The sequence below is a fragment of the Malus domestica genome, chromosome 07 (assembly GCF_042453785.1).
Source record: "Malus domestica chromosome 07, GDT2T_hap1".
NCBI lineage: Eukaryota > Viridiplantae > Streptophyta > Magnoliopsida > Rosales > Rosaceae > Malus > Malus domestica.
The window spans coordinates 32,274,386-32,297,734 of NC_091667.1; the positions used below are offsets into that span (position 1 = coordinate 32,274,386).

Below are 23,349 nucleotides of genomic sequence, written 5' to 3' on the forward strand. Positions count from 1 at the left end.
ATATTGAATAAATTAAAGAGAATTAAAAAACAATGAGCATGCAGAAGGAGAAAAGAATATCATTTCCCGAATCAAATTTATTAATCATAACGTTACAAGCATAACCAAGAGAACTAATTTTCTCACTGCATTTTTTCTCCGGATACACACTTATGTTTATTTTTAGTATTTATATTGAATAAATTAAAGAGAATTAAGAAACAAAAAAAAAAATACCGTATACACACTTATGTTTATTTTTAGTATTTATAGTGAATAAATTAAAGAGAATTAAGAAACAAAAAAAAAAAAAAACAATTAGCGCGCAGAAGGCTAAAAGAATATCATTTCCCGAATCGAAGGCATGAGAGAGGATCTATTAATTTCCATGAAGACGACGAAGGAAAAAAAAAAAAAAAAAAAAAAAAAAACTAGTTAGGCGATGTTGCATGTTCGATTTGCACGAGATAACCCCAAATTTTACAAATGCAGAATTTGGTGAAAAATAAATTAATTTTCGACAAGTGAAAAGGTCACATAAATTACATAATTCGATAGTGTTGCATGTCTACATTAATTTTAGTCGCGATTATTTTGAAGAGGGAGATGGTGATCTGTGTTGATTTAAAGGAGGCCTCGGACGGTGTTGGTGAATAGCGCCATGCAGCAGTCAATGGGTGTTGCGTGCAAACTCTGGTCATTTGGTGAATAGATGCCTGGTTTGATGTTATTGGATCTGATATCCAAGTTTGAATTCCCGTCTCCATATATTAGAGTGATTTAGAATATCGGATTCTAAGAAAAAATGTTAATGCAAGGCGCATTGATATGCGATATGTCAAGATTTAAGACCGACTTCAGTTATTTTACTGGACCTAAAAGAGTTCACAAATGATGTTCGGAAGTGTTAGCTCAAAATTGCCATACGATATGCAGCAAGGAATAAAAATGAAGTTCTCAATTCGTACAGCCAAGTTTTGTTCATATAAATCACCCCTTTTTATTGTCAAGGTTCATTACATCCAAGTCTCTTTGGCACAACAGCCATACAAAGTTTCGGAACCCAAAGACGACGATAGGTTCCTTATTCGCAGTTTTTTCACACATACACATACCACAACAGGTATACATTCGCTTTAGACCCTAGGGGATAAGCACAACAGATCCAGATGTTCTCCTGTTCTCGAGGTCTGCGTGTGCCTGTGCTGCTTCAGATAACGAGTAGGTGTGATTCACTCGAACACGCAGTACACCCGATGCAACATTAGCAAATACATCTTCTGCAGTCTCTAACAATTCGTCTTGAGTAACAGTGTAATGAAAGAGGCCAGGCCTTGTCAAGAAGAGTGATTTCGCTTGAAGAGCTGGTAATGGAACTGGATCAGGCACGCCTGATGACTGCCCAAAACTCACCATGTATCCTTGAAGTTTTAAGACCGCTAGTGATCCCTGAAAACAATGCCTCCCGATAAGAATTCGTAGTCCAAAACACTAGTTATCTATACGATGATGTCGATTTTGGAGTTGAGGAGTTGAGCTTTTGCAACATTTAAATCGATCATCATACGGTTATGGAGATAGGAGATGTATAACTTACCTCAAATGTATCCTTCCCAACAGAATCGTAGACAACCTCAACCCCCTTGTCGGATGTTATTTCTTTCACACGAGCGACAAAGTCCTCTTCCTTATAGATTATGACATGGTGGCATCCATCCTCCTTGGCTTGAGCTGCCTTCTCTTTAGTTGAGACAGTTCCAATGACAGTGGCACCAAGGGCATTAGCCCACTGGCATAGAAGGGATCCGACTCCACCAGCTGCTGCATGAACAAGGACTGTGTGTCCAGGTTCGACCTGTATCACAACGATTGAGTCAGGTCTAATAACAAAAGCGACAACAGTTTCAAATTTTCAAAACATCTATAACATTAGGAAAAAGGATTGCCATAGTTAGGCATGCAATTGTGGAATTATGAGTGGTCATGATTTGCATATGAAACAGGCTATACACGCTCAGCTTACATTGTCCAAACAGGGACAATAGCTAAAACTGGTTTAGCGGCATATTGAACTTCATTACATATGCTGGCACTGACCAGTACTAATAGTAACAAATATTCACCTTGACAACAACAATGAAAAGTGTACGAAACAGATAGCTCTATAAAAACATTCTGCAACGCCACATTTAATTTCAAGAAAGATTAAAAAGAGCAGATGCAGGTACATATGTATAAAGCTACCTTGAAACAACGGCGTACTAGAAACTGAGCAGTCATACCCTTAAGCAAGAGGGATGCTGCGACTGTAGGATCAATGGAAGCAGGAACAGGCACAGCTCTGTTTGCAGGAAGGATCTGCTCTTCCGCATATGAGCCCATTGGCTGACCAGCATATGCTACTATATCTCCAACTTGCCTGCCTGTTAGTCCAGGTCCCACAGCCGTCACAACTCCACAAGCCTCGACACCTGAAGTCAGTTTTGATTTGTAAATAAATAGGGCAACTCCATTTCCAGCACTCAATAGAGTTTTAGATGTAAACAAACAATAAATCTATCTGTGGGGAACAGTTAAGAAAATCAAATTTTGGAAGAGAACATAGGCCAAAAATTGGCGAGAAATGAAGCAAGACCTGGGGTGTAGGGAAGCGTAGGAGCCTTGTAAATGCCTTTGCGGAAGTATACATCGATGAAATTAAGCCCGATAGCCTTGTTCTTCACACGAATCTCACCCTCCTTTGGCTCCTCTACTTCCACATCTTGCCATTTCAACACCTAACATCATTACATGACAAACATAAGTAAAATGACCGTATTAGTGTTGGCATAAACTAAGAACCAGAGCAAAAATTTAACGAAATGGATATCGGATTCTGCCTAACAGAAGTTAAGCATAAATTAATACTGCCTAACAACAAAAGAAAAGCAAAAATTTAACAAAATGGATATCGACTAATCAGTATCAATTATCAAAGCACTTCAAGTGATTTTGGAATCCAAAAATATTTTCTCTAAAATTGCTTTCAGTCATTTTAAATGAACTACCAAACCAACCCTACATCGTTTTTCGGGTCCAATTGCCGGCTTATGTGATCGATTATATAAGAAAAACACTTGATATGGCTCTAATCAACAAGCATGATCACTTCCAATTAAATTATACCACAAAATAAAAGCAACTCTCAAATTCAATGTGTCAAAAATATAATACAATATAAACAACTCAGGCTTCATAATTAAACTAATTCTGTTTTATCATACAAATTAAAGCACAACCCAGAATTCCGATTCATATATATACATATATATATATATATATATAGAGAGAGAGAGAGAGAGAGAGAGAGAGAGAGAAACCTCAGGACCGCCAAGTTCATGGACTCGAATGGCTTTGACCATCTTTGCTGCCGCTGCTGCTACTTCAGTGTCGACTGCTCTAACTACTACCGCTACTGATGATTTCTGGGTCCTAAAAGCTGAACAATTGATGAAATTGTTGCTGGAAATCTGTGGAAAATTTGTAGAGTTTGGAGCTGACAGCAACTGGAAATACTTGTGATTAAGAAATGGGTAAAGTTAAACCATGCTTCTGGAATATAATTGGAAGCATCGAGCATGAGATAGTGGCCAGATGAAGAAACGCCAATTGCCCGGGTCTCTTTCTTTTGGGCCCAATCATTTTGGAGGGAATGTCCACGTGGGAGGATATGATTTTGACACGTGGCAAATGATCAAATCTCGTGTATTGTGTAGAATGTGAATCACTCTCTAAACTATATGGAAAAACGAGTCTTAATGAAACACTATTGGTACTGTTTACTTTTAACGTTAAATACATTTTTTTGTCTAAAAAGTCAATTTCACCTTTATTGTAGCAACGTCTTTCAACTTTGACTAAATTAAAGCAATGACTCTGTGAACACGGAAATTTCTTGAAACAAGAACACGTGTACAAATAATATTTTGTGATTTTGATTTTTTGGGGTTACGATCTCTAATTTGATCCTCTGATTCGATCTCCGTAAGATGTTGGTCTGTGGATGTTGTTGATCCAAGGGTCGTCGAGGCTTGATCTTGGATGAACAGTTGTGTAGATTTGTTGATGGGTTGTTGATCCAAAAGGCCGTCAGGGCTTGATCTTAGGATGAACGGATGGTTTCTTCAAGGGCCTTCGGGGCTTGATCTTGAAAGTTGAGGGAAGTTTCTTCAAGGGTCGTTGGGCTTGATCTTGATGAACAGTTTGATGAACGAATTTTCAAGGGCTTTTGGGCTTGATCTTGAAGAATAGATGTGTGGATTTGTTGATGTTGTTGATCCAAAGGCCCGTTGGGGCTTCATCTTAGGATGAACGAATGGTTTCTTCAAGGGCATTCGGGGCTTGATCTTGAAAGTTGAGGGAAGTTTCTTCAAGAGTCGTTGGGCTTGATCTTGAAGGTTGATGGAAGTTTCTTCAAGTGCCTTTGGGGCTTGATCTTGAAGGTGGGCCTCAAGGATTTGGCGAAGAACGAAGAGAGCTTTCTTGATCTTTCAGAATTCTTGGGAATTTGGATGCTTGAGAGCTTTGGAGTTTCAAAGCTTCAAGGATTTGGGGAATTCTCTTCCAATTTGGGAGTAGAGAAATGTATTTTGTCAAATTTAGGATGATTGATACCTTGATGGAGAAGCCTATTTATAGGCTTTGAGAATGAATCACCACCACAAAATTTTCCCACTTAAGCACCATTACCTAATTTTCCCACTTAATGCAATATTGAAATTGAAGTGGTCTAACATATGGCCTAATTTTCCACTTAATATTATTTTAAACTTGAAGTTGTCTAACTTATGGCCTAATTTTCCCACTTGATACAATTTTAAACTTAAAGTGTGCTTGTCATGTCATTGTCCAAATGAGAAAAACTTGTTTTGAACCGTAATGGATTGAAGTGTGCTTGCCTTGTCATTGCCCAAAATGAAAAGAAAAACTTGTTTTGATCCGTAATGGATTGAAGTGTGCTTGCCTTGTCATTGCCCAAAATGAGAAGAAAAACTTGTTTAATCTTCCAAGGGTATTTCTTCCTATTTTGTTGAGTCACACACCATGTGTACAATTTGTACAACACATGGCGTATGCCACGTATGCCCTGATACGTCAAAATTTTAATGCGGGTGAACATTTGTTTTCACCGAAATTTCGATGTCTACAAATGCCCCCACTTCAAGACGCGTCGTGTACATATGCTTGTCATGTGTAGAAAATGTGTTTTGAAGTACCTCAATGTAGATGTCGATTCAAGGGCCTTCGAGGCTTGATCTTGAAAGGGCTAAGAAATTTCTTCAAGGGTCGTCGAGGTTTGATCTTGAATTTGGCTGGAGTTTTCTTCAAGGGCCGTTGAGGCTTGATCTTGAATTTTGTTTGAAATTTCTTCAAGGGCCGTAGAGGCTTGATCTTGAATGAAATTGGACCATAAGGAGCTTCATGTGATAGATAATCTTTGGCTTTGGTAGTGGATGAATCGGCACGTATTTTGTTGCGCTTGTTGACTTTCCACATGCTTATTCTTGAACTGGGTTAGAGATCCAAGCAAGGAAGAGGAGAGTTCCCTGGCGGCGGTGGTGATTTGATGGCGTTGCACGCCGAGGCTTTGCTCTTCGGCGACAGTGCCATTGAAAGGTTGTTGAGGTTTCTCGAGCTTTTTGATTGGAGCAACAATGCCGAGCTTGGATTTGACTCAGACTCCTTCGTCTGGATCATGCGATTCTGCAGGGAAGGGTGTTACGCTATAGTGATCTGTTACAGCTCACCATGCTGCATTCTTCTCTGCTTGCTTCTTTTGCACGGCAAAAGTGGTGCGCAACCTTTTACCTTTAAATGGTCATTCAGAGCATCACTTCTCAGCGACTCGTCCATGCTTGTCAGCTTCAGTGTAAAAAACCAATATCATATCAACTGTTCTGAGGTATTTACTAAGGAAATTTGAAACCAACAGTTGAAGATGAGCACTCGAGAGCAATGCCAGGTAAGCAACCAGGCAAAAGTTCTAGGCAATCAGTTCCAGATCGGAAGTTTGATTTTAGGTTCCGACTGATTGCTTTCTTTCTCCTTGTCTTGCAGGTAAAAGCAAGAGTAAAGGAAAAGACAGGGAAAAAGCATGCCATAAGATATCTTTGCCTTCAACCCTGATGATATGAGATACTTTTGCTTTTGAAGAAGTAGCGGATGAACCAGCACGTGTTTCTTGTCTCCACATGCTTCGATATATCATTTTCACTTGCCCTATCTATTCTCAGGCAGATGTGGTATCTTCTCTAGAAGCACAAGATGTTGAAAATGAGTACTCAAGAGCAATGCTAGGTAAATAATCAGGGATGGGATTCCAGGCAGTCGGAAGGTTGATTCTAAGTGCCGGCTGATTGCTCTCTTTCTCCTTGTCCTGCCGGTAAGAACAAAGACAAAGAAAATGACAAGGAGAAAGCATGATATGAGATACTCTTGCTTTCAAAGAAGTGGTGGTGATTTGACGGCGTTGCACGGCGAGGCTTTGCTCTTTGGCGACGGTGCCAGTGAAAGGCTGTTGAAGCTTATCGAGTTCTTTGATTAGAGCAACGATGCCGAGCTTGGATTTGATTTAGACTCCTCCATCTGGGTTATGCGGTTCTACAGGGAAGGGCGTCGTGATACAGTGATTTGTTCCAGCTCATCATTGATCTTTCTGCTTCAATCTCTTGCAGTATTTTCCCCTGATGCAGGAATGGAATGCAACCTTTGCATTTAAATGGTCATTCAGAACATTACTTCTCAGCGACGATGAGTACTCAAGAACAATGCAAGGTAAGCAACCAGGCAAAGGTTCCTAGCAATCAGTTCCAGATCGGAAGTTTGATTTCATGTTCCGACTGATTGCTTTCTTTCTCCTTATCTTGCAGGTAAGAGCAAGGGTAAATGAAAAGACAGGGAAAAAGCATGATATGAAATACTCTTACTTTCGACCCTGATGATATGAGATACTTTTGCTTTGGTGTCATTTGTTTGCAGAGGTATTCCCGGAGAGGAAGAAAACTAAGTATTTTGAGAGGCTTTTTTGGGAGTGTACTCTCGGAGGTGAGGAAGAGTTGGGCATTTTTGCAGGTCTGCCTTGCCATGGAGGATGAAGATCGACATATATAGGAATTTCCTAACAGCTAGTAGTGGTACTATTCTTTTACTCTTGTCGACAACCATTGGGTAATTGAAACAGTAAGATTCACGCGTCTTCAACTTTGTCAGAAATCTTTGACAAAGTTGCGCATGATTTCTGGAAAGTTGAGGTTGAGTGTAAAATATGCTGACAAATCTGGAAAAACCGGTCTTTTGAAATTCGGAAAGCGGTGCCTCTTCGATCTCTGAACAAGTAGCCTTGTTGCCTCTTCGATTTCTGAACAAGCGGCCTGGCTTTTGAAATTGGAGGATAGGTGCTTCCTCGATTTCTAAACAAGCGGCCCATCTTTTAAAATTCGAGGAGAGGTGCCTCTTTGATTTCTGAACGGCCATGTTGCCTTATCGATTTCTGAACAGTCCCTATTGCCTCCTTTTTTTATAGAGGCATTAATCGTGTTCAAAAACACACTTAAAGAGTTGCCGCCTGTAAGCATTTCTCTCTTTTTGTATTTTTGAGAATTCTATTTACCCGACCTCTTTTTCCTTCATCATTTTTTTGCAAATGGCTTGCCCATCTGATTGTCGTCTTGATTTGAATGTTGGGGAGGATGTTGATATGTCTTCTCCAGACAACATATGACACCCATCCTTCTTATCCCTCACTGATCCTCTTACAGTTGGGGACTCAGTGATGAAGAATGACATAACCGCTATGGTGGTAGATAGAAATCTTCTCACCCCAAAGGACAACATGATCATTTCCAAGCGGTCTGATGAGCTGGCTGTTCAAGACTCTTTGGCTTTCAGTGTTCAATGTGTGAGTTCTGTATCGAATATGGGCCAACGCCTTCTTGCTCGAACTCGTCAAGTTGAGTCACTGATGGCTGAAGTGGCGAGTCTTAAGCAAGATATTAGAGGGCTTAAGCGTGAAAACAGAGAGTTGCACATGCTTGCCAATAGTTACTCGACGAACATGAAGAGAAAACTTGACCAGCTGCAGGAATCCGAAAGTCAGATTCAGAGTGACCATAAGATGTTTGTGGCTTTACTCCAGAAGCACCTATTGCCTTCGTCCTCTGGAGTTTTACTGAGTGTTGAAGCTCCAAACAATCAACCTCCGGCTCTTCTTCTTCCTGGAGTTCCGCCGAGTGATGAGGCGTTATCTGATCAACCTTTGTGAAGAATCCTTTTTTTTTTGTACAAAGAAATTGTAATAAGATTGACTTTCATTAGTCAAGTATTTAATAAAACCCTTATTTTTTATTTTGATGTAACTGAACTCGAAAATTAAATGTTCAAGCTGCCTACGTACCCCTCCAAAGAAGAGATCAAGTCATAACGTAGTTCAAATACTTTTTTTTTTGGTGTGCCGTACGCAGTTTATGCTCTTGTGGGCCAGGAGCGTGGCGTGTTTGCTTTATGGGTAGTAGCGTTTCAAGAATCTACCATTGATGGGGCCGATGCTCAAGCTGTCTTCCGCCATGATTAGGTAGGCGTCATTGGTGTAGACTTCTTGTACTACGTAAGGTCCGTCCCACTTTGATGTGAACTTGCTTTTCGTTTTGTGAATTATGATGATAGGCATACGCAATGCGAGGACGAGATCTCCCGTTTGGAAAGACCTTGGGCATACCTTCTTGTTGAATGCCTTGGATAGCCGTGCTTAGTAGCATTCCAAGTGTTGTTGAGCTTCGAGCCTTCTTTCGTCGAGTGCTTCCAACTCTTGAAGCCGTAGCTTTGCATTTTCCTCTTCAGTTAAGCCTTCTTGTATAGCCATCCTTAGTGAGGGGATTTGACTTTCGAGCGGTAGAACAGCTTCCACGCCATATACGAGAGAATAAGGCGTAGCTTGGGTAGGGGTCCTATGTGTCATCTTATATGCCCAAAGTGCTTCGCTTATTCTTTCGTGCCAGTCTCTCTTTGTTCGACCGATCACCTTCTTTAGGAGGTTGCACAACGTTTTGTTGAATGCTTCTGCAAGACCGTTGGCCGGAGCATGATACATGGAAGACTTATGCTGCTTGAACTTGTATTTCTCACAGAGCTCGTCCACGACTCTGTTGGAGAACAGTTTTCCATTGTCAGTGATAATGTAGTGAGGCACACCATATCGGTGGATGATATGCTCTTTGATGAAACAGACGACAATTTCCTTCTTGACTTCCTTTAGGGGTATGGCTTCAACCCACTTGGAGAAGTAATTTGTTACATCTAGGATGTAAGCTTCTCCTGCACATGACTTTGGCGTAATTGGTCCTACAACGTCCAATCCCTATGCGTCGAATGGCCATGAAGCAGCTGTAGGGTGTAATGGTTCAGGCGGTTGATGTATGAAGTTGGCGTGGAATTGGCAGGCTTGGCACATTTTGGCGTGTTCCAGGCAATTCTTCACCATGTTTGGCCAGTAATAGCCCATTCTTTTGAGCTGGAAATGCAGCTTTGGTCCAGACTGATGTGCCCCGCATACACCTGAGTGTGATTCTTCCATGGCTTGATCGACTTCTTCCTCACCTAGGCATCTTAGAAGTACCCCTTCAAAAGAGCGTCGGTAGAGTGTTTCTTTGTAGTAGAGGAAGTGAGGTACTCGTCGACGTATTTCAGAGTGATGTCTAAGATCATCTGAGAGCTTTCCATGCTCCAAGTAGTCGATCAGTGGCTGTTTCCACTCTTCAGTGTCGACTGGAAGTACTGAGATGACATTTGCATCGTCCAGTAACATTTCGGTAACTCGTCGACATATTTTACTGGACCTAAAAGAGTTTACAAATGATGTTTGGAAGTTTTAGCTCAAAATTGCCATACCATATATGCAGCAAGGAATAAAAATGAAGTTCTCAATTCGTACAGCCAAGTTTTGTTCATATAAATCACCCCTTTATTGTCAAGGTTCATTACAAGAAAATATCGATAATATCGGCAATATATCGCCGATATTATCGGTTTTTCCCCAAACCGATATTTTAAGTGGTATCCAAGGGGTTTTCGTCAAATTTTCGCGATAATATCGATAATATCGCGAAATTTCGGAACTGTGCAAGTTGGAGACGAACACCGGAGCTTCTACAGCTCCGGCCGACTGTAAAACAACCCCCTAGACTCCGATCTAGGTATGAACATGAAATAGAAGACGAGAGGAACGTTTTTATAACGTCCGTTTGCCGTGAAACGGCCGGAGGTGTTCGGAAAGTTCGTCGACACCCACGACCTCGCCGGAGATGGGTGTGCCTATTCCCGAGTCTGTCTGTCTGTCTGTCTGCTCTGGGAAGGTGAGTTGCAGAGAAGAGATGGGGGGAGAACCGGAGAAGAAACAAGGAGAAAGGGAGGGAGAAGGATCGAGATGTCTGAGGGAAGATGGAGTGGGAAGAGAGAGAGAGAGAGAGTAAAATAAATCTTTGAAATTCTGAAATGGCAAAGAAAAAGAAAGAGGTAAGGTGGACAGGGACCTTGGGTGATGTGAATGATGTGAACAGGTAAGGTGGACAAGGGTCATCAGATGGTTTTAATTGAAACCACCCACACCCGCTTGCGTGGGTTTTTTATATATTTAAAAAGTTCCTTGTCCATCAGATGGTTTTAATTGAAGGAATTGAAACCACCCACACCTACTTGCGTGGGTTTTTTTATATATTTAAAAAGTTCATTGTCCATCAGATGGTTTTAATTGAAACCACCCACACCCACGCGTTATATATTTAAAAAGTTTGGGATATATATATATATATATATATATATATAAATGTTACATAAATTATAAATTATTTAGATAATATTTTTTTTCTAGGTAAGCATATTATACATGTACATAAAACATTCGTATATGTATGTTCTTCTATAAGAAATAACATATTATTCAATAATTGTTTATATCTGATATAATAAATTTAATTAATTCATATAATATATAAAAAATTTACCTAAATCCGTCCAGGCCGCCTAGGCGTCCGCCTAGACTCCGCCTAGGTGCTAGGCGCTAGCCCACCGCCCAACTAACGCCTAGCGTTTTTAGAACATTGGCGTGTGTGTGGGAGAAGGGAAAAGGGAGAAGAGAGAAGGATCGAGAGACCGAGGTCTCTGTGTGCGTGTGTGGGCTCTCGATCTCTGTGTGCATGTGTGGTGGCGTGTGAAAGTCTCTGACTCTGTGTGTGTGTGTGGTGGTGTGTGAGAAAAAAAATAGCATCCAAATAATTCAAAACCGTGTCTCTGACTCTCTGTCTTTGACTCTTGACAACTTTTACAACTTTTGACAAGATAAAAAGTAATGGAGGTTTCATCAAGATTCTAAATCACTCATGTATCTTACCATGCAATATATAAAGTGTAAAATATTGTAGTAAATCATTATATAAAAATGATTATGGTGTGTTTAATCTTTTTTTCATTAATTACTACATATTTTCTACACTCACAGTGTTTGCCAGCTTGCTGTATAATCAACTTAAATCAGTTAAATCCATCATGCAATGCATTTCCTTCCAATTTTTTGTGATAAACTAATAGATAATTAACTAAATAAACATCCTGCAAAGTTTCAATAAAAAATTCCAAGTTTTTCGTACAATTTTCGTGGTTTCCATATTATTTTTATCGATATCGATATTATCCCGATATTTCCATCAATATTTCCGTGTTTTCGGACACCGATATTTCCGATATTATCGATATTTAATACCTTGATTACATCCAAGTCTCTTTAGCACAACAGGCATACAAAGTTTCGGAACCGAAGACGACATTACGTTCCTTATTCGCAGTTTTTTCACACATACACATACCACAACAGGTATACATTCGCTTTAGACCCTAGGGGATAAGCACAACAGATCCAGATGTTCTCCTGTTCTCGAGGTCTGCGTGTGCCTGTGCTGCTTCAGATAACGAGTAGGTGTGATTCACTCGAACACGCAGTACACCCGATGCAACATTAGCAAATACATCTCCTGCAGTCTCTAACAATTCGTCTTGCGTAACAGTGTAATGAAAGAGGGTAGGCCTTGTCAAGAAGAGTGATTTCGCTTGAAGAGCTGGTAATGAAACTGGATCAGGCACGCCTGATGACTGCCCAAAACTCACCATGTATCCCCGAGGTTTTAAGACCGCTAGTGATCCCTGAATACAATGCCTCCCGATAAGAATTCGTAGTCCAAAACACTAATCATCTATAAGATGATGTTGATTTTGGAGTTGAGGAGTTTAGTTTTGCAACATTTAAATCGATCATCATATGGTTATGGAGATAGGAGATGTATAACTTACCTCAAATGTATCCTTCCCAACAGAATCGTAGACAACCTCAACCCCTTTGTCGGATGTTATTTCTTTCACACGAGCAACAAAGTCCTCTTCCTTATAGATTATGACATGGTGGCATCCATCCTCCTTGGCTTGAGCTGCCTTCTCTTTAGTTGATACAGTTCCAATCACAGTGGCACCAAGGGCATTAGCCCACTGGCATAGAAGAGATCCGACTCCACCAGCTGCTGCATGAACAAGGACTGTGTGTCCAGGTTCGACCTGTATCACAATGAAATGATTGAGTCAGGTCTAATAACAAAAGCGACAATGGTTTCAAATTTTCAAAACATCCATAACATTAGGAAAAAGGATTGCCATCGTTAGGCATGCAATTGTGGAATTATGAGTGCTCATGATTTGCATATGAAACAGGCTATCCACGCTCAGCTTACGTTGTCCAAACAGGGACAATAGCTAAAACTGGTTTAGCGGCATATCGAACTTCATTTACATATGCAGGCACTGACCAGTACTAATGGTAACAAATATTCACCTTGACAAGAACAATGAAAAGTGTACGAAACAGATAAAAAGGTCGTACCCAGTGCACAAGGCTCCCGCTTTACGCAGGGTCTGGGAGAGGTGAATGTCGGCTAGCCTTACCCCCATTTTATGGAGAGGCTGCTCCCAAGTCTCGAACCCGAGACCTACCGCTCATGGGCGAAGGCACTTGCCATCGCACCAAGTGCGACCTCTAAAAGTGTACGAAACAGATAGCTCTATAAAAACATTCTGCAACGCCACATTTAATTTCAAGAAAGATTACAAAGGGCAGATGCGGGTACATATGTATAACACTACCTTGAAACAACGGCGCACTAGATACTGAGTTGTCATACCCTTAAGCAAAAGGGATGCTGCGACTGTAGGATCAATGGAAGCAGGAACAGGCACAGCTCTGTTTGCAGGAAGGATCTGCTCTTCCGCATATGAGCCCATTGGCTGACCAGCATATGCTACTGCTACTATATCTCCAACTTGCCTGCCTGTTAGTCCAGGTCCCACAGCCGTCACAACTCCACAAGCCTCGACACCTGAAGTCAGTTTTGATGTGTAAATAAATAGGCCAACTCCATTCCAGCACTCAATAGAGTTTTAGATGTAAACAAACAATAAATCTATCTGTGGGGAACAGTTAAGAAAATCAAATTTTGAAAGAGAACATAGGCCAAAAATTGGCGAGAAATGAAGCAAAACCTGGGGTGTAGGGAAGCGTAGGAGCCTTGTAAATGCCTTGGCGGAAGTGTACATCGATGAAATTAAGCCCGATAGCCTTGTTCTTCACGCGAATCTCACCCTCCTTTGGCTCCTCTACTTCCACATCTTCCCATTTCAACACCTAACATCATTACATGACAAACATAAGTAAAATGACCGTATTAGTGTTGGCATAAACTAAGAACCAGAGCAAAAATTTAACGAAATGGATATCGGATTCTGCCTAACAGAAGCTAAGCATAAATTAATACTGCCTAACAAAAAAAAAAAGCAAAAATTTAACAACATGGATCAAAGCAAGCACTTCAAGTGATTTTGGAACCCAAGAACATTTTCTCTAAAATTGCTTTCAGTCATTTTAAATGAACTAGCAAACCAACCCTACATCGTTTTTCGGGTCCAATTGCCGGCTTATGTGATCGATTATATAAGAAAAACACTTGATATGGCTCTAATCAACAAGCATGATCACTTCCAATTAAATTATAACACAAAATAAAAGCAACTCTCAAATTCAATGTGTCAAAAATATAATACAATATAAACAACTCAGGCTTAATAATTAAATTGGACTAATTCTGTTTTATCATACAAATTAAAGCACAACCCAGAATTCCGATTCATATATATATATAGAGAGAGAGAGAGAGAGAGAGAGAGAGAGAGAGAGAGAGAGAGAGAGAAAGACCTCAGGACCGCCAAGTTCATGGACTCGAATGGCTTTGACCATCTTTGCTGCCGCTGCTGCTACTTCAGTGTCGACTGCTCTAACTACTACCGCTACTGATGATTTCAGGGTCCTAAAAGCTGAACAATTGATGAAATTGTTGCTGGAAATCTGTGGAAAATTTGTAGAGTTTGGAGCTGACAGCAACTGGAAATAGGCCGGTGGACTTGTGATTGAGAAATGGGTAAAGTTAAACCATGCTTCTGGAATCTAATTGGAAGCATCGAGTATGGGGTTTATTCTTGGGAACTTTAACGAAAAACGGTTCACTTTAACGAAAAATCATATTTTTACTCTAAAAAGTCAATCCTGATACTATTCACTTTACCCTTTATTTTGTCCTTATCATTAAAACTCAAAGTTTTCAAACCCTTTTCATTAGTTTCCTTTTATTCTTTTGGGCCCAATCATTTTGGAGGGAATGTCCACGTGGGAGGATATGATTTTGACACGTGGGAAATGATCAAATCTCGTGTGTATTGTGTAGAATGTGAATCACTCTCTAAACATAGAAAAGAGAGTTTTAATGAAATAATGATACTGTTTACTTAAAGATATTTTTTGCTTAAAAAGTCACTTTTACCTTTTTTTAGCACCGTCTTTCAACTTTGACTAAATTAAAGCAATGACTCCTCATCAAAAAATTCATGATTATTTATCTCTAACTCATCAAAACGTATATCTATGGTTCTTTCGTCAAATCCTTCAAAACTATCGTTAAAATGAGTCATGTGCCACACACGTGAGGCTAAATCAAGGAGTAAATATGGAAAACAAAATAATGGTCATTCCACCATGTTCCAGTTTAACGAAAGTTCTGACGAAATTAACGAAAAGAATCATAGTTGTACATTTTGATAAGTTAAGGAGTAACGGTCACGGATTTTTATTGAGAGGCTAACGCTTCAATTAGATTAAAATTAAAGAACCATTACTACAATTTTCTCAAACTATATTTCAAGAACAAGAAGAAAAACTTTGTACTTCTTATTATATGCTACAACATATATAAGAAACGAAGTTAGACAAATCAAGCCGATTGATAGAAATATACATATAGCAATTTTGTCCCACAAAAGCTTTGTTCGTGCATGTGCCAACGTTCTAAAAAATGATGTTATTATCGTTTATTCACCATTTCCAATGTAAAAACTAAGTTGTATCATTTTGACGCATGTTAAGCTAGTCACTATTTTTTTTGGTTCTTGGCTTGAAGGAACGTTAAACTTTAGCGTCTATTAATATAAAGGGACGAACCTTCGACATGTGACAAATTTTAGTGTGGCAGGGCCCTATTTTATAATTGTCTACTATGTGACATTGCAACATAAAATGTTAAAATGTTATGGTATTCTTTCCAATCTCGACGCATTTCACCACTTCACCGAAAATTCCTCTGCTCTTACCATACTTTAGCTTGATGGTTTCCACCGTCTATCCAGTGTTGAGCCCTGGGAGAAGACCAACTGAAGAACAATCCTCCCTCGCTCTTTCTCTCTCCCCATTCCGTTACTCTCCCGCTAACAACTTCCATGAGTTCCATCCCATCAAACCCCCCAACGCGCCAAACCCAACGTCACCCAGACCACATCCAACGGCCTAAGAATCCCAACTTCAACAAACTAAAAATACATCCAACGCCCCACATTAAAAGCTCAGTACCCACCCAATCAAAACCCCTCATTCCAAAGTCACTGCTACTCCGGTCTCCCACGCGCCAAGACAAACGCGCGTGAAGAATCCGCCGTGCGCGAGGTTATCGCTTTCATGCAGCAGAACGCAAAACTCAGCAGAGCCAAACGACGTCCACGCGTCCGCAGCGATCTCTGTAATTATGAGATTACAAACAAAACAAATGAAGAATCAAATTTACCCAACGGTAAATTCTAGACGGTTGTATGGGTAAAACGGTCAATACCATAGCAGTACATATGTCTACTGCGGTGAATAGTGTGTGTGTTTTTGGTGGAAGCTGGGGATTTTAACTGAGTGGTGATTTGTATGGGAGTGTGAAAAGAGTGAGCTTTTTATCGTTTTTCTTAGAGAAGATGAGGAAGTACTTGGGGAAGAAGCAAGTCCAAAAAAAGCCAGAAAGCAAAAGCACTTTTTTTGCCAGACATGCTCTGCCCTCCCCTGCTTCTGCTTCTCCTTCTTCCTCCCCAGCTTCTTCGCCCGGTACGTACTTTTATCAAACACCTTCTTCATCTCTTCGTCTTCCTTCTTCTTTTCCTGATAATTTCCGTTTCGTTTCATTTTTTTTCTCTGATGTTCTGATCTGGTTATTTTGCAGATGCTATCGAGCACATTAAAGTCGGATGTTTCTACCAAATCGACCAATCGAAGCTCCATGAAAGAACCGTACCGGAGCAGCTCAAGGACGTACGGATCGTCATGGTACTATTTCATATTTTCATACACATAAAACCCACTGATAATTTTCGCCATTGTTGTTGAATCTCGTTCATCTTTTTCAGATTTTTCTGGGGTTTTGATTTGGGGTTGTTTGATTTGTATACAGGTGAGTGCGAAGGGTGCGTTTAAAGTGGCAGTGCGGTTTCCGAGCCTTCACTCTCTGCGCACTCACATCAACGAAAATGGGTACCCAAAACCAGATGCCAAGCAGATTCCGGCGCTCGACGAGAAGTACGTGATGTCGCCGGATATGGCATCAGAGGTACTTTACCGGAGAATCCCACCTCAGGAGATGGTTGATCAGAGCAAAATTTGGAGTTTCTGGGCCATTCGACCTCCGTTGAAGAATCACGCGAGATGCTCGTCGTCGAGCCCAGCAATCAGTGGCGGCGGCGGAGCCATGGATAGTAGCGTGGTTTCTAGGAAGGGCCCGTGTTCGTCCGAGCTCGCATTTGCCGGAATGGTGAAGTGGGGCAAGCGGCGGCAGATTCGCTACCTTCGCAGGCACGAGTCGTCGCCGAGCTCTGGCTCTGAAGATTCAGAGAAGGAAAAGAAGGTAATGGAGCTGGAGGACGGTGACGAAGAAGAAGGCGAGGAGACAGAGGAAGAAGCTCATCTTCCTCCTGTTCTGCCATGGAAGATGAACCTCCGGAATCGGAAGCGGAAGCGCCCTGATAACAAGAGAAATATCAAAGCTCCGACTCTGAAGCGATCAAAATCCAGAGCAAAAAGTGCGAAGCAGAATAACCAGATTGTAGCAGTTCCTGATCGCAGCAGCAGAAAATTGGCTAAAGTTAAACACACTGTAGCAAGATGGTCAGCAGGAAGGTGAGATTAAGATAATCATATCATTAATTGGGTTTTTATTAATAGGTTAATTATATTTAACTGGGTCGATTTGTTTTTGTAAGATTTTTGGTTTTGATAAACGTGGGTTATTTTGGGATTTTTGCAGGTACAAGCTGGCGGAGGAGAACATGTTGAAGGTGATGAACGAGAAGGGGGCGGCGATTGGGAACCCAATACGGAGGCCGGCGCTGAGAGCGGAGGCTCGGAGGCTGATTGGGGACACGGGTTTACTGGATCATTTACTCAAACACATGGCGGGCAAGGTGGCGCCTGGCGGGGCCGAGAGGTTTAGACGGCGGCACAACGCTGATGGGGCCATGGAATATTGGCTGGAGAGTGCTGATCTGGTCCACATCCGAAAGGAAGCTGGGGTTCAAGATCCCTACTGGACCCCGCCGCCGGGGTGGAAGCCCGGCGATAGCCCCACCCAGGACCCCACTTGTGCAAGAGAGATTAAGGAGCTCCGTGAGGAAATTGACAAGATTAGAAGGTAGTTAATCGCGTTTTTAGTATCTTAATCTGTTAATCATGGTATTAATCTGATTAATTTATTGGCTAAAACTGTTTGTGATATTCTCTGTGGATTTTTATAGGGAGATGGAGGAGTCCAAGCAGCAAGGGAATGCCGGTTTGGCTATGGCGACCTCTTCAAATTCTTGTTTGACCGGTGTTGACTTGGATCGTGATGGTTCGTTAATCCAGATTAAGGTTGTAATTTGTTCGTGATTAATTTTTTTATTATGGTTGCTTAATCTTGATTAAGTTGCCTAATTAGTGTTTCATGGGGTTTATTAATTTTGCAGGAGGCTTGTGCAGAGCTAGAAAAGAAGATAGCTAAAATGGATGAAGAAACGATGGAGTTTGTGACCAAAAAAGAAGAACAAATGGTGGAGTTTACTCAATCTTTGTCCGGAATTAAGGTAATTAATTGCCCCCTAATCACCTTAAATATGTCTGTCTTAATTGCTTATAGCATTGTAATCCATTGATTTATGGAGGTTTAAATGTGAATGCAGGAGAAAATCAGGATGTTTGAATTAAGGAAGGAAGGTGCAGTCACAATTTCAGGAGCACCACCGCCATCTGAAACAGCATCAGCCGCTGAGAAGAAAGAAGAAGATAAACTAAGCGGCGGAGACACGGCGGCTGCGGCGGCGGAGGACAAGGCGGCAAAAATAGATAGGCTGAGGAGTGGGTTCAGGATATGCAAACCACAAGGTAGCTTTCTCTGGCCAGACATGGGCAGCCCCACCAATATTCCCAGTCCTTCTTCTCAGGTTCTGGCCCCACCACATGACCCCTTTGTGGTTCCCACCCCACCCTCATCCACCTCCTCCGCCCCCGGCCACCTCATCAGCCCCACCACTCCACCTGTGAAGCCGGTAGCTGAGCGGGGCCCAGTGACCACCACCACATTGTGCAATGTGACCACAATACCCTCTGCCCCTCCGATTTTCGCTCCTCCACCTGTCCTGGCCCCACAGCAAACTCAGAGTTCCACTACCATCATCATCAGTAAAACCTTACTCTTAAACCTCAACGAGCTCCCTGCAGTTGCAGCACCAAACCCTAACCCTAACCCTAACCCCCAAACCAGCTGTGAGGCTACCGGGACTGTCACCACCTATAACAGAATGCACCACCACCATCTGCCACGTGTACGCCGCTCACCACCTTCTCAATTAATCATCTCCTCAGTCTTAATTATGTAATTAAATTTAATCAATCACATTTTGTTTCGTTTAATTGTATGGAAATGAATACACAGATGGTGGAGGAGAAGGAGGAGGACGACGGAGATGCAAGAAACGGTGATGATTGGTGTGCCTCTCCTGCTTCCACGTGGAAGGAACAGAAGTGGTTGATGGCTTTGGCTGTGGGAACTCCTGGCACTTCTTTGGAGGGTTGATTTTGGACCGTTGGATCAATCTTGCAGCAGGAGCTAAATATATATGGGATATACTTTATAGGGCTACTTTATAATTGTATGAAATTGGCGGGTATAGAAATAATTGTATCTAGGTATACATGATTATTAGGGATTTTACATTATAATCCAAAATATTTGGTTTTTTGCGGAAATAGCTGATTTGCCGCTTTGGGCACGTATAGTGGTGGTTTTTGTCGAAGTGCGAAAATCAAAAGGTGGCTATTAGCATTTTGGTGTCTCAAGATTTCACAAAAAAAAAAAAAAAAAGATTATAAAGCTCCTCAAACAAAAAAATCTACAACTAGCTGAAAATAATATAAACAAAATAGCAGAGATAAACTGGTAAATAATCATAACTCAACAAAAAAACTGTATTGGAAAACTAAATAAATAAATACACGGAGAAGGCACAAGGAGAGATAAACGTGAACGTGCAGGGTGAGATTTACTCTTTGTAGATATAACATGAAATGATGGGATTTACCCTTTGTAGATATAACATGAAATTTTACATACGCTTTATGCATGTATAGGTAAAAACTTAAAAAGAAAAATGATCATTTTTCTAGCTTAATGTGGTTGTTCCTACTTTTTTAGGACAAGTTGCTTCTAATAGACAAGGTTTTAAGTTTTAACAGCTAATGGAGATACCGAGAAGATGTGATCGAACAAAAAGATAAGGTTCCCAACAATATTGTTGTCTCTTGCCTATCGTTTTGAAGAGAGCACAAGAGTATCTTTCAAATATTGACATATTAGACCCTCAAAACAGAATCATATGTAAGGACATGCTAATACATGTTTTTTAATCTATCAAGATAGAGAGTAATATTTTTCTTAGTTTTATTCTTGGCGTATGTTAAATGTGACAAATGTGTAAGACGTCCGTTACGCGCATATTTAATAAAGGCTCTCACACACATTATATAGCCAATTAAAAGAGAACTGAATGTATTTATAAATCAAATAAAATCAAAATGGAGAAAAAAGAATATGAAAAAATGAAGGACATGTAGAACAAAGAAAAACCTATATTAAATAAGGCAACATAAATAGTTCATTAGCATACCTTTATAGCTTTTGTTTTACATGTAGAAAACACATTGATAGAGAAATAAAGGAAAACCTCAAATAACACGGATTACGTATTTTTTTCATGGCAAGTTTTTAGAATGTGCATGATAAAGAAAATGTATTTTCCTTGCACAATACATTAAAAATATATCTGGACAATTACAATAAGAAACAACTAACACAAGCCATCTTTAGGGACGCGCCTGTGATTAAACGTGCATGCGGAGAGGCTAGTGTGTAATAAAGGCAATGATATATGGCCTTTTTATTAAATTGGTGAAGTTTTTATCGTTGTGATTCTTGGCGGTCCATAGTAATTATTTTAATTTTATTAATTGAAAATGAATCGGGTCGTTATCGGATCATACTTTAAGAATTCGTTAATGCGATGGTGTATTGTGTGTTGCAATATTATTACTGGTAGGATCCTATGTTTTTTTTTTAAACAATAGTACATTGCGTTGTATTATTATTGAATCCAAATACTATCCTTAAGCTCCTACAATTTATGTGATTGAGAATTAGGAGGGAAAATGATTTAAAACTAATTGAAATTAAGAAGCAATTAACCCCAACCAATCTTGTCATTGTGTTAAGATTAAGGAAAGGAAACAAGAGACTTTCCCGGGTAAGGGCTGGCTAGTGCCTAGTTGAGTTGGCAACTTGGAACTTTGGAAGTGAGTCCAAAAGGATAAGCTCTCTCAACATAGAGTTCGTTTGGATGTGAGCGTTTTTGGTGAAAATATTAGACACAACAAGAACAGTGGAAACTAAGCTAAGCATCAAATGATCAAGTAACATTGCTTTGCTACAGCAGAACATTGACCTTAACAAGTCTGAACGTACAGTACAAAGTTTGTTCTTGTCGAATGTTTCCTCATCTTCCCTCCTCGCCTTAACACGCGAGCGGAACACATGATCCAAACTGTTTCAGCACAAACGGGTGCAGAACACATTCAGAATTTGATTGAAGCTGGTGAAGAATGAAAACGTTAGAAACTACAGTACTGATTAGTCCATTGCAGAAAGATGAAGATGAACCTGGTGCGGGCAAATTGCAGGATGATTACGACTTTATGATAGAGGGAACATGATGGGTTTTGTGATGGTATTGTCCTCGCAGACGATCTATGAATCTTCCTGACATCCCTTGGAGCTCCAACACTTGGAGAGCAGTTACATACTTCATCCCTTTATGGAGCTTCTGTTGGAAAACTAGGAGTATATAATATTAACAAGTATCCCAGATTACATATATTCAACTACGTGCGATACCTGAAGTAGCCATGCTTTTGGTTGGAAATGCAATTCTTCTACTTGTTTAAGACCTTATGTTCCAAAGGTGATAGAACCCTCATTCACAGAACAATTCTTCACAAGCAGGGAATTGGATTATATAGACACAGGCCTCATCTAATTTCCATCTATCGTGGAAATCAGTTACCTGCTGTTACCGGCAGTTTTCACCGAGTAATGGATAAGCAGTTATCATTTGCTGTATGTTATCCATGTATCCTTGCTTATAGGAAGCAGTTTTTCCACGTATGCAACTTACATCAGATTGTATTGTTACCAAACACATTCCTTCACTAAATGATAGTTTAGTCCAATTAAGTTTCTAACAGCTTCCGTATCCACTTATGGTTGGTGATATGCAGACTTTTAAAATTTGGCATTGCACTTTCTTCAACTTCTAACTCTTCCAAATTTTCCAATAATTCCAGCTCCAAAAGCTCGACTTGGAGCAAACCGTTGGCAGAGAATTTCAGTTTCTTTCCATAGGATTGTTGTTAAGACAAGAATATATGATACAAGATCGACTGATTGAGATTTGGTGGGAATTAAAACCATTGGAGAGGTCTTGCAGCTATCTGCACAAGAATCTCTGATATTTCCATCAGCCGCGAAGCATATGGCATTAAAACCATTGGAGAGGGAGCAAATTGATGCAGCAGGAACTCGAAGAAAGAAGATGGAACTTAAGAAACACAAATTACCAAGCTCCGTTTAGTCTACGAATACCTGGAACAACGGCAAATGTCTGTTGAATTCTAGGAATGCCCAGACTAAGAGTAAGATTCATGACATCAACTGAGAGACGAGATACAAAACCTACCGTTACCACAAGAATTCCCACCAAATCTCAATCAGTCGATCTTGTATCATATATTCGCACTTTGAGAGTAAGCGCCTTGAGAATGAACACGTACCTCTTTACAAATTCCCATCTCTTATAGGCCTCGATCTTGAGAATGTATGTGTCGATGAGGTCTTCAGCGTCATAAGCAGCGTTTCTGATATCAGAAACCCAATTGTGCACCTGCAGATCTTTGCATCGGCATCTTTTAAGAAGCACTGCATCAGCTTGAGCTTGTATCTCAACTGCTGCATTTGGGGGCGAACATCCTTGGGAAGTTCGATTTTAGCAAGTACATCAGCTACCCTTTCTAAAACGAAACAAACAGCAGCTTCTGCCGCGTTACGTTCAACAGGAAAATCAGAACAAAGATAAAAACCAACAACTAATTATTTGGATGATTTTGCTTCAACCCAGTTCCCATTAAGTCATGGCATTGCAGGTGTAGGTTTTTTTTTCCAGGAAGGTTAGAGGAAGCTTGGTGTAGTCTATCACTGTCAACTTGCTTTCTTCTTTGTCGACATCAAAATATGAACTAATGAAAGAGCAACGAAAGGACACGGAAAGGCCACAAAAATAGTTTCACACGGCATCAAGATAATACAGTGAACT

The 23,349-nt window shown here is 40.5% G+C and overlaps 4 protein-coding genes across 4 annotated transcripts; 1 reads left to right on the forward strand and 3 right to left on the reverse strand.

The window, feature by feature from the left end:
• Positions 1-944: 944 nt before the first annotated feature.
• On the reverse strand, positions 945-3,678 carry LOC103440074 (uncharacterized). The gene is made up of 5 exons (XM_029106074.2): positions 3,339-3,678; positions 2,615-2,756; positions 2,224-2,450; positions 1,577-1,834; positions 945-1,428 (listed from the first exon to the last, which is right to left on the reverse strand). The coding sequence occupies exons 1-5, from the start codon at positions 3,378-3,380 to the stop codon at positions 1,123-1,125; spliced, it is 975 nt and encodes a 324-aa protein (XP_028961907.1). The 5' UTR covers positions 3,381-3,678; the 3' UTR covers positions 945-1,122.
• Positions 3,679-9,370: 5,692 nt separating this feature from the next.
• On the reverse strand, positions 9,371-9,817 carry LOC139197830 (uncharacterized). The gene has a single exon (XM_070825817.1). It carries the CDS (start codon positions 9,815-9,817, stop codon positions 9,371-9,373), a length of 447 nt encoding a protein of 148 aa, XP_070681918.1.
• A 1,924-nt stretch (positions 9,818-11,741) lies between these two features.
• Positions 11,742-14,598, reverse strand: LOC103439608 (uncharacterized). Its single transcript, XM_008378174.4, has 5 exons — positions 14,297-14,598; positions 13,588-13,729; positions 13,192-13,424; positions 12,352-12,609; positions 11,742-12,204 (listed from the first exon to the last, which is right to left on the reverse strand). Exons 1-5 carry the CDS (start codon positions 14,336-14,338, stop codon positions 11,899-11,901), a joined length of 981 nt encoding a protein of 326 aa, XP_008376396.2. The 5' UTR covers positions 14,339-14,598; the 3' UTR covers positions 11,742-11,898.
• Positions 14,599-16,373: 1,775 nt separating this feature from the next.
• LOC103439609 (protein DYAD) lies at positions 16,374-19,705 on the forward strand. The gene is made up of 8 exons (XM_008378175.4): positions 16,374-16,510; positions 16,626-16,729; positions 16,854-17,575; positions 17,703-18,086; positions 18,190-18,304; positions 18,400-18,516; positions 18,613-19,254; positions 19,365-19,705. Exons 1-8 carry the CDS (start codon positions 16,384-16,386, stop codon positions 19,503-19,505), a joined length of 2,352 nt encoding a protein of 783 aa, XP_008376397.2. The 5' UTR covers positions 16,374-16,383; the 3' UTR covers positions 19,506-19,705.
• The last annotated feature ends 3,644 nt before the right edge of the window (positions 19,706-23,349 follow it).